The 11,352-nt window shown below is 33.0% G+C and overlaps 1 protein-coding gene across 4 annotated transcripts in view; it reads left to right on the top strand.

Annotated features, from left to right (window-relative positions):
• The window catches only part of LOC106464392 (transcriptional coactivator YAP1-like), a 90,710-nt gene that overhangs the window by 51,626 nt on the left and 27,732 nt on the right, over positions 1-11,352 (top strand). For all 4 annotated transcript variants that reach the window (XM_022392082.1, XM_022392079.1, XM_022392081.1 and 1 more), the window contains exon 2: positions 10,365-10,594. In XM_022392082.1, coding sequence (XP_022247790.1) covers positions 10,365-10,594 — 230 coding nt within the window. The remainder of the gene's footprint in view (positions 1-10,364; positions 10,595-11,352) is intronic.

The following is an 11,352-nucleotide window of genomic DNA, read 5'->3' as shown; positions in this document are numbered from 1 at the left end:
TTTAACTATTATACGTGATGTACGTTTTTTTGGGGGGTAGTTAATGAAAGTGTTCCAAAACGTGACATTAATTTCTTGACGACTTAGTATATATAGTAAGAGCTTAAACCACCGGGGGGTGAGGGGTAAAACTAATGGTGGTCAATACATTAAAATGTTTCACCATTATCTTAAACAGTTTCTAAGAAATTAAAGTTTAGACGCGAAAGTTTTTAAAAGTTCGTGATATTCATTGGTCATAACTAAAGGAATACTAAAATAATGAAATTCCTCAAGCAATGTCATATTCCTCGAGAATGCAGTAATGTAATCATTCGATCCCTGAAAATGCACAAATGTATTGTCAAGTACAAAATACATGGTTTGTAAGAATTCGTTTAATGTAAAACGGTGGTAATTTTTATCAATGACATTGTCATAGAAACACCCGTGTTTACTAACGCAGAACATTAATTTACCGTAATTATTAAAATACCTTGAAGTTGTTGACAAGGGACTGTTTTTAATTTTATCAGTATGAAGACTAGTGTTAAGATTACTGAAGTCAAACGTTTCTGTTGTTCTAGCTTCGATAGAACTACTGATGATAATGAACAGTTTCTCTTTGATAATATTACAGTATTTGTTTAAATGCTCTTGTACTTAAGACTATCACCTATTAGAATTGACAAATTCTTAGTCGTAGATTCTTTTAGCTCTGGCAATAAACCCGTATTTGTTTAGTTTATCATCCAAAAAAATTAGGTCTTACATTATAAGATTTAACAGAATCTGATAAGACTGTAATGTGTTTCTGTATGGCACTGTCTATGTCTCTTCTTATGTGTTTGTCCACCTCGTTATCTGCAGGTTTAATGCTTTTAGATTAAACCCTAGTTATTTACATGAAGTTGTAATATATATATATATATATATATTTTCTACTCGGCGGGAATGACGATATATCTACTATATAAATAATATAAACACTTAGTTACTACTTTCTAACTCATAACATGTTCATTGTTGTTAATAATAACTTTCTTGAAGTATGTCATGAGTTTATGAATTATGTCTTTTCTAAAAGAGGATTACTTTTAAGTTCTTTTACTCGTGGCTCAGCGGAAAAATTGAGGGCTTATAACGTTAAAATTCAGGATTAGATCTCTGCGACAGGCGCTATGCAGGTAGACCGTTGTATAGCTTTATACTTCAAACAAACAATCATTAGTAAGGAAAGGTATTTGAACAATTTCCAATACAACAACTAACTGACATCTGAGCGGTAAATACATGTATATAGTGCTGGCTGGATTCAATTAGTTTTATGCCATAAATGCCTTAGGTAAGGGGTTTAGTACGTGCTGTGTTGTATAATAAATTCAGTGTTTTTTTCTTCTTTATAACTAAGCTTCCCATTGGCACAGCCGTATGTCTGTGGACTTACACTGCTAGAAACCGGGTTTAGATACCCGTGGTGGGCAGAGCACAGATAGCCCTTTGTGCTTAATAACAAACAACAACCAATCTTTATAACTTATATACTCTATAGTTTTATGTTTGCCTGTATATATTTGTATGTGAACAAGAGTGAATGACGTTATTGTTTCCAAATCCAAATATCTCCTTTCCTTTATGAGTTTTTGAGCCTCGATGTGTTGTATTCAGTTGTTGGAGGTCCGAAGTGTGCTGTATTCAGTTGTTGGAGGTCCGAAGTGTGCTGTATTCAGTTGTTGGAGGTCCGAAGTGTGCTGTATTCAGTTGTTGGAGGTCCGAAGTGTACTGCATTCAGTTGTTGGAGGTCCGAAGTGTGTTATGTTCAGTTGTTGGAGATCCGAAGTGCGTTGTATTCAGTTGTTGGAGATCCGAAGTGTGTTGTATTCAGTTGTTGGAGGTCCGAAGTGTGTTGTATTCAGTTGTTGGATGTCCGAAGTGTGTTGTATTCAGTTGTTGGAGGTCCGCAGTGTGTTGTATTCAGTTGTTGGAGGTCCGCAGTGTGTTGTATTCAGTTGTTGGAGGTCCGAAGTGTGAAAGAAAAATACTATAACCGTAAAAATAAAAATAATAACAATACTCTTGTGCATATTTATCAAACATTTATAGTTATTATTTTACCGACACATACGCTAAGCAGCTGTGTTTATAATACATGTACATTCAAAACTTAAGAATTTGGCTTACAGTGACGAACATCACTGAAAAGCAGCCTTTGTTGTTGTTGGTGGTGGTGTTTTCTTAATTGCAAAACGACACCAGGTATTTTGTGCAAATTAATTCACTTACTTTATGACGAGCTTATTTTTTTTCTGAAATAAATACACGTGTATAACATATTATGAACATATTGTTTCTATGAATTAATAAACAAACAACGCAAGCTGTCAAGAGCTGTCACCACCATGCTTTGCCTGTCTCTGTGTTCATCTGAGAATTGAACCTCAAAAACCTTTTGAGTGACAGACTGATCAACCATATAGTAACTATTATTACAACGGCAGACAGACCAGACAAGATGGCACGTTATGTAGGGTTGACAAAATGGCACTTTTGCGCTCAAATTAAACAATAATTACTGAATTACCTGTTGTGAATCTAAGAAAAACTAAAAAATTATGTACGTAGTTCACTCTTGCTGTCTGTTTATGTGTATCTAAGAAAAACTACGAAATTATGCATATAGCTCACTCTTTTTACTTGTTATGTATCTGGGAAACTACAACATTATACATGTAGTTTACTCTTGATGATCGTTGTATATCCAAGGAAACTACAACATTATACACGTAGTTCAATCTTGATGATCGTTGTATATCCAAGGAAACTACAACATTATACATGTAGTTTACTCTTGATGATCGTTGTATATCCAAGGAAACTACAACATTATACAAGTAGTTTACTCTTGATGATCGTTGTATATCCAAGGAAACTACAACATTATACATGTAGTGTACTCTTGATGGTCGTTGTATATCCAAGGAAACTACAACATTATACACGTAGTTCAATCTTGATGGTCGTTGTATATCCAAGGAAACTACAACATTATACACGTAGTTCAATCTTGATGGTCGTTGTGTATCCAAGGAAACTACAACATTATACACGTAGTTCAATCTTGATGGTCGTTGTGTATCCAAGGAAACTATAAAATGACGCATGTAGTTCGCTGTATCTGAGAAAAGTACCTAGTGTGGTTTCATAATTGTACCATTTTGCCTTTAACTCTGTCGTAGGTTTAGTAATCATTTAATCAGACACACCTATGCATCAGAAAGTTCAACTAACCAGGTTTTCATTCTTCTTGTTTGATGAAGTTTAACTTTGAATGAAAGTTGAAATGAAATAAGATGAAAAATAAGCATTCTTGGAAAACAACATATACATAGATAATGAAATCTGAAGAACAACGTCAACAACATGTGAAAACAACATATACATAGATAATGAAATCTGAAGAACAACATCAACAACATGTGAAAACAACATATACATAGATAATGAAATCTGAAGAAGAACGTCAACAACATGTGAAAACAACATATACATAGATAATGAAATCTGAAGAACAACGTCAACAACATGTGAAAAGTTTAGCTTTTTTTAAATATGTTCCTACCTCTTTTTTCCCCCTTTTTCTTTTTACTACGTCATGGGTTCTATTTTTTGTATTACATAAATTAACGGCAATATATATTAGCTTCTGCAGCATACTTTCACGAGGTTATAGATACGTTCCTATTGTGCTTGTGTGTGCAAAATCCGAAACGTAATAGTAATAATACAAAAAACAGATGCTAAGCACGATATCAAGGCAATTCTGCGCCGACAAATGTAAATAATGCTATACAATAAGCAAACGTACTGTTATATACGTCTGTTGAACCTTTCCTCCTTGCGTTTGTTATAACAAGGTCTTTGTTGCACAATCCGAACCTATACAGCGGGCCAATTTCCTTGTCTCTATTTAAAACTATGTTTCCTTTAATTAGATCTCCGAGTAGTTTTTTTTTTATGATTTTCGGTTGTGAACTAAGCAACTTCCGATTAAAAGATGTCGACAACTGCAGTAAAGAATTGTCAGCTTTTTAACATACATATCTCACGAAGTGCTTACATATAAAACATTTTAATGCTTCAAGATTTTGGACAACTTGGTTATACTAAGATATTAAAAGAAGAGAAGGAGAAAAGGAAAGTACAATTACCTAAGAGGCACAAACCATTAAATTACATAGTAAATGGTCATGTCTATTACTGTCACTCATTGTTTACAGCTATTTTATTAATTAATTCTAAAACTGTTCGTTAACCGAATGTCGTAATCTTGGTCACTACTCACTTTTATTTGGTGATGACGGTTGAATGATTTTAAAACGTTCACACAAATTATAACCATAATCATAAGTACTTTTCTTTATTACAGGTGGATTAAAATTTTTTAAACGTTTGCACAAGATTGTATCCCAGGCCATTAGTTACTGGTGTTTTGAAGTGAACGTATACAAAGGTTGAGTACGTTATATATATTAAAACCATTTTGGAGCCTCACGACGTTGTTACAGACCACGTTACCACGTTCGGTCATGCTCATCTGACGACCGGGCACTTTTACAACAGCTCTGCAGTGTAATTTTCATTGCTAAAGGCTCCGTCGTAAGGCTGTCATGTTCAAAGCATGCCCCTCATCCCTGCATGAGATATTTCTTTATTATATTGCACTTGAACGGTGTTTGCCACTGATCTTTGTATTTGTGGGTTCTCATATATCAAAGAACACTGTAATTTGTTTGCCGTGGCTATTGACAGGTCTAATTTTGGATGGTCCTAGTTCTCCCAGTTCAACCATATTCCTTTGTTTTTTAGAATAAAGAGTATCCCTCTCTTGGACATTGTAAATCCCAGATCTGAACACATCTTCGTGATCTGAGTGTAGGAATATTGGAAAGGGCTGTTACATACCTTTCCCTAAAGCGATCAATTATTGGTGACATTTCACTACTTACGAAATGCCAGTGATAAAATGTAGTTCTGATACATTTCGTTCTACTGCAATGTGGTTGTCACATATGATTTGCTGATTTACCTATTCAAAATCGTTTTAATATATCGTGCTCACCCATGTAGTACAATTTCTATATTATTGATTTGAACACAGTTTGCGGAAAATTCGAAATATTATTCGCTATCTTATGGCCACTTAATTATTTCTTGTTGTAAAGAAATAGTGCTCGAAGTTTGATATTGATTTAGTTATAGGTGGGCTACCAATAACTTGCTGTTAGGACTGTTTGCTACTTCTAGGGTTGGACGTGGTATATTGGTTAGCGTGTCAAATTGCAGCTCGAGACGTGATGCTAATGAAACCGTTTCGCACTTTCAGCGTTATAAAAGTGGCAGTCAATCCCGTTATTCAGTGCAAAGAGCTGGACAAAACCGTTATGGCGGATGCTGTTGTCTGGTCTTCCTTCCTTCCTTCTTCTACTTAGTCAGTAGTTTCAAATTAAGGAGAGCTATACCTGAACCAAAGAGGTCTCTGGCCTGGCATTCAGAATATGTGCGTGTAAGGTGCCGTTCAAGTTTAAAATTTCATTAACAATTTTACTTCTAAATTTTAAGTGTATAATATTGCTTTAAGTTCTACTCGAAGTTGTAATCCTAGAACACAAACTTGATGTGTCATTTCATAATAAGTTGATTTTGAAACTCAGTTGTTTTGTTTTTTTTTAAATACAATTTCGCATGACAAGATCATTTGAGTATTAAATTAGTAGCTTACATAAGTTTGCTTATATTTATGGTTATTTTGATGAGACAAGTTCAAGTTTTGACTGTGACATAACAGTTCCATGTACTGGGGAACTTGAGCGATCAGTTATAATGAGCATTGAAATGATTTGCTTTAAACCTTGCACTTCGTTTGTATAACGTGTCATTTTTATTTTCTCGTTTTTACTATCCAGCATTGGAATGTTAATACTTAACGTTCATAGCGTCTTTCAATACATTGCTAAAAGCTATTATAACAATTTAAACTGCACCAGAAGAAGTCGTAATTATTCATAATTACCCATGATTTGACGGGCGATCCATCTACTTAATTTGGGTTTGGATTTCTAAACCTATTTTCGAACTTATTTATGTCCCAAATGGCTTGTGAATTCATGATATTGTTATGACTGCGGGATCCCCAATGACATATGAAGCCATACACAAATTTAAATAAATAAAAAGGCCATTAATATTGGAATTGATCATATTAATTACTGCTGGGATCCTTAAAGTATCTTGCATAGAAAATGAGTGATTTCTTCACCTATTATTTATTTTTTGTCAGTTCTTTATACTGAGTGTTGTAACAGGAAAAAATTATAACTACTCAATATTAAGTGATAGCAAACGCTATAAAAGCAGGTCGGTAATTTTATAGTTGGTTCTCACTTTTTTAATAGTTCAAGATTTCCAGTTTTCAGATCTAGATGTATTCATCTCACTTTCAGCATTATTGTTAGTGTAACAAATACACGCACTACATGAACACCTTTATTTAGAAAAATGTAATTAAACTTTTAAAAAAATGTACAAGCTTTCAGTTGTGCTGATAATTACTGGTCAAAGGTCTTACTGAGAAGTTAACAATATAGTAGCAATTTGTTCTATACTTGATGATATATTTACCTTAGGATACGAACATTAAAAATCTCGTTTAGGTTATCTCTATGTATGACACGATGAAACAGTACTTTGCTTAAGTAAACGAAGCGTTTTTTTTTTATCCCTTCATTGTATGTTATAGTTATTCATTAATATCCCGCTAAAACATTTTCCGTAGTTACCGCTTCTACTTTTTAATTGTATTGTTAAAATGTATACATTTAATTTTCCATTGGTTCAGATTTCACGTGTAAATCAAAACCAACAATTTTGTTTGTCACAACAAGTAAAAGATAATCGTTCAAATGAAGCACATTAATCCACATTGCACATTAAAAACCCCTATATGGCTGCCTAAATAATGTCTAGTGCAGTGGGTCAGCAGTAACTTTACTGACTTACAACGCTAAAATTCGGGGTTCGATTCCTCGCGGTGGACATAGTGTTGATAACCCATTGTGTAGCTTTGTGTTAAACAACACAAACAAAGGCAGTTTCAAGTCACCTAGGTCAATAGCAAGGAATACCAATCAAAGAATTAATTAATTATCAATTCATTTACTCGATTGCTTACGATACACAAAAGTTAATTGTCGATCACAAAGAAAAAGTAAGTTTATTCTTTATGTGAGAGTACATCTACACGGGAATGGGTAGAAACAAAAAACGAAAACTAACTTTAAATTACTATACCAGCGTTAAGCCATGTTTGTTTGTTATATATATATAGAAAAAAATAAGCATTTTATCAAGCAAAACTAGGGCTTAGCGCTTAGTTGTTTGGAGACCCATTTTTCAAGTTATGTTAATTATAACGCGTGTGAAATTTGGTTAGAAGGATAAAAATCATAACTTTAAAAAGTAGGTGATTATGAAGAGAGAGAAAGGTGCTCTGCACGGTGTCAAAAAACTTACAGTTATAATTAATAGTCGCTCTCTACCTTCGTAGATTGTGTTACTGATACCACCCTCTTAGTTTTATCGTGGGGAGGGAGTACTTGACCCTGTTTAAGTAATCCGTGACTGTAACAGTGATAGGGTTTAGGTTTGTGATAAGTTTTGAAAGGCCAGCGTGGCTCCGACTCAATTTGCGCGAACATTTTGCGTGTGCTCTCGTTGACCAACCCGTGCGATTCCGTACCAGTTGGTAGAACATGTTTGAGTTGCCGCCGTCTAGGGAGGTTGGGCTACAATGAATTATGGGGTTGTATCGTCCTTATTGAAAAATTACAGGAGTTCATTCTTTAAGCAACTCGTGGTTTCGGGATACAGTACCGGAGAAGACACCCCCCCCCCCTCTTTCAACACACTTTAAACCATTGCATGGAATGATAAGTAGTGTAAAAGAGGAATGAAACGAAACAGTCTGGTACTTGTTGACCCTAAATATTTGTTCATGTTGATTATGATGTTTATACGGCAAGCACTTGGAAAAGATAGAGCAATATGCTACAATAGATAGAGCAATATGCTGTTTGGGGAGGACACGTACAACACAGTGAAGTGACACAAACAAGACCAGTTTGGTAACTTTTAAAGATACTGTTCAGCACTGAAAGCCTAAAACGTAAAAAGCTCCCAAAATATAAAACCTGTAGAATATACAAATTGATTAAAACGATTTAGTGAAAATACCTATACTTTTTAAAGAAAACCTTTTATAAAGATGTAAAAAATAACTGCATTATAATCAAAATGAAATTCAATATACAGATTTATATATTATCTATTTATTTATATGTCACAAATAAAATTTTATCCATAATAACTTAAAAAAACAAACTTCCTTGCTTTTTTTATTTAAACAAGATTAACAATTTTCTGTACGTTTTGAATATCACTAAACACCGTAGTGCTTAGTATGTAGGGATGAGCAGAGAAAATAATGGCTATCGCATTCAATCTATTACTTTATGATGCTTACAAATAACTACTAAAGTTGAGTTATAACCTTATTTGAGCACCTAATTGCCATTATCGAGTGTTTCACAACTTGTATAACAGTAATATGATTCTGTTCTTCTAACACACGTATTTTTGTGGGGAAATAATAAAAAAGAAAACTACTACTTAGCAGTGAGTTCAGTTTATTACTATGTTTCATAAATAACAGTTTCATTTCTGGTCGATAGATGGCAGCAAAGATTGTTCTTATATAACGACCGTTTGTGACTTTCGTTGTCCAAACATCATGTCTGCTAAAATAATTTCAGGAAAAGTAAATAAAAAAGAAAGAATAATCGAAATTATTATTCAAGGTATAAAGGAGATCAAGTATTTATGCAACTGACAGATCTGTGTACACGTTATTGGTGTCTGAGTTTACAAACACCAGTTTCTTAATTATCAAAACAATACATTATATAGCAGTCTACTCTTCTTAAAATTTTTAGTGGGACTGAGTCTGACAGCTATGCGTATATGCGTGATGTCATACCTCATGGTCTGGAATCTGTATGATGTCCTCCCTATTAATTGATATGATTCTAGTATGTGGTGGAGTCGATTGTATGCACATGCAGTGAGTTAAGGTGAAGTTGGAAGGCATGGGTTCTGTAAACATCCCCTTAACATTAATCCAGTGCTCTGGGATACATGTACCTTCCTGGAAGAACCATTCCAGCTTTGCTGGCCCCCATTGTAATCCAAAATTAGAGAAATTGACAAAACGGATATGATATTAACAATATATATTAACATTGAATTATAAAAATACAACAAATGTTCACTTATCAACCTACTTTAATGAAATTGTTTTAAAAAAGGAGAGGGAAATAGGTAATAAGAAAAATTTGCAAAAATTAAGTATGATGTAGGGATGGCAATGCCAAAAAGTATAGAAAAAGGTAGGGATGGATATTCAAAACTATTCAAAAATCCCAACATAAGTAGCCATTAAGTACGGAGTCAATCTTACTAGCCACTGCAAGACTTTATAACACTATTCAGTTTAAATGCTTTTATTCAAACCTGAATTCATGCAACTGATAGGAGTTCAACATTTAGTTGTAGATAAAAGGTATTCTTGTAAAGATTTGGTTACTTATGTATTGATTTTTGTATGGTTTTGTGTATTAATCTCTACCTTGTTTCTGTACTTTTTGGCATTGCCATTCCTACATCATACTTAAATTTTGCAATTTTTTATTACTTGTACATAATACAATTCTTCAGAATTAATTGTAAAATACTTTGGAAGTTGATTTTTTTTTTACTGTACCCATATTCACTCCGTAATTATATTTTATGTTTTTATCATCTTTGTATTTCTCTCCCCTTGCTCCCCAGCCATTGAGATTTTTCTGTACATTCTATTATTAACTTGTTGCTTTTTACAAGACATTATCATTTTGATTACTGGATTTGATTTATTAGTATAAATAAGTATAGTATAAATAAGGATGTCAGAGCTGTTGTAAGTTTAGATAAATTCGCACCTAAGAAATTAATATGGAATCTTTAAAACTATTCTCATTGGAAATAAAATCTAAGAGTAATATACCTGGGGAAATTAAAAATTGTAACTGGTTTGAACAACATAGCTGTGGGAAATCCTAATTTTGGACTGGTAAGGTTTAGTATCACTATAAATCTTTGAAACACAAATGCAAATACAGTTAATTTTCTTATTTTATTTTAGTAGTTGTATATATATATTAAATTGTTTTTTATTTCAACAGTCCATATTATTGCTTTTAAAGTGAGTGAATATGTGTACATTTTCTCTTTAGTCATGAAACAAAATCAACTACATGGACAGACCCACGTAAGAACCTCAGTGTTGGATCCTTGACCATGCCAAGAAATACTAATACTTTGATGTCTACATCTGCTCCAAATCTACCACCTATAAACCTGGGTCCCCTGCCAGAAGGATGGGAGCAGGCATTTACTCCAGAAAGTGAAGTGTATTTTATCAATCATAATGACCGTACCACAAGCTGGTTCGATCCACGATTAAGTAAGTTTGTTTCTATTCATCACATCATTTAAAAAAAATGTTCTCCAATTTTCCTTTTTTTTCATTCTTGGTTTACTGTTCTGCCTATTGCTTAATTTTTTAGTAAATTCTTTTAGAATAGTTTATATCACTTTGTTTCTTGTAGTATGAAAATCTTGATTGACATAATTATTTATGACCAGGGCTATTATAATATTTTGACTATTTCTTTAATAATCATGTGTTCTTATATTTTTACAAGTTTAGAAATACAGTACAGTTATGTTTTTTTTTTATATTTTTACAAATTTATAAGTGCATTATATTTATGTATTTGTTACTTTTGAAGAAAAATTCAGTTGTAGAAGCTTCTTAAAAGCCACTTTTTAATAAATTCAAAATAAGAGTTTTCAGTTACTATATCTGGGATTTAATCTTTTTTTTTAAGAAATACAACTGATGGAGGCTTCTATCTCTTTCTTTAAAATATATTTTTCATCAGTTTAAAACAGGATTTCATAATATTTTTCTGTGTAACAAGCTTTTATCTGTACTAAATTAATTTTATGGCAGGCTTGAATCAAAGTTATAAAACTTTCATAATCTTATTATTTTCCAATTAAGCTGCTAGGATTTCAGCAGTAACTGTGACATTACTTATAACTTGGATATACTCCTGCAAATAAACTGAGGTTTTGGGTTATATCTCATTCCCAACATGCTGTATTTGTTAATAAACAAGAAGAGAGACACCAGCAGTTGCAAGAAAACCTGCAACA

Source organism: Limulus polyphemus, unplaced genomic scaffold (assembly GCF_000517525.1).
Source record: "Limulus polyphemus unplaced genomic scaffold, Limulus_polyphemus-2.1.2 Scaffold1637, whole genome shotgun sequence".
In the NCBI taxonomy this organism is placed as follows: Eukaryota; Metazoa; Arthropoda; class Merostomata; order Xiphosura; family Limulidae; genus Limulus; species Limulus polyphemus.
The sequence above is the reverse complement of the archived record's forward strand: the minus strand, read 5'-3'. Positions and strand labels throughout refer to the sequence as shown.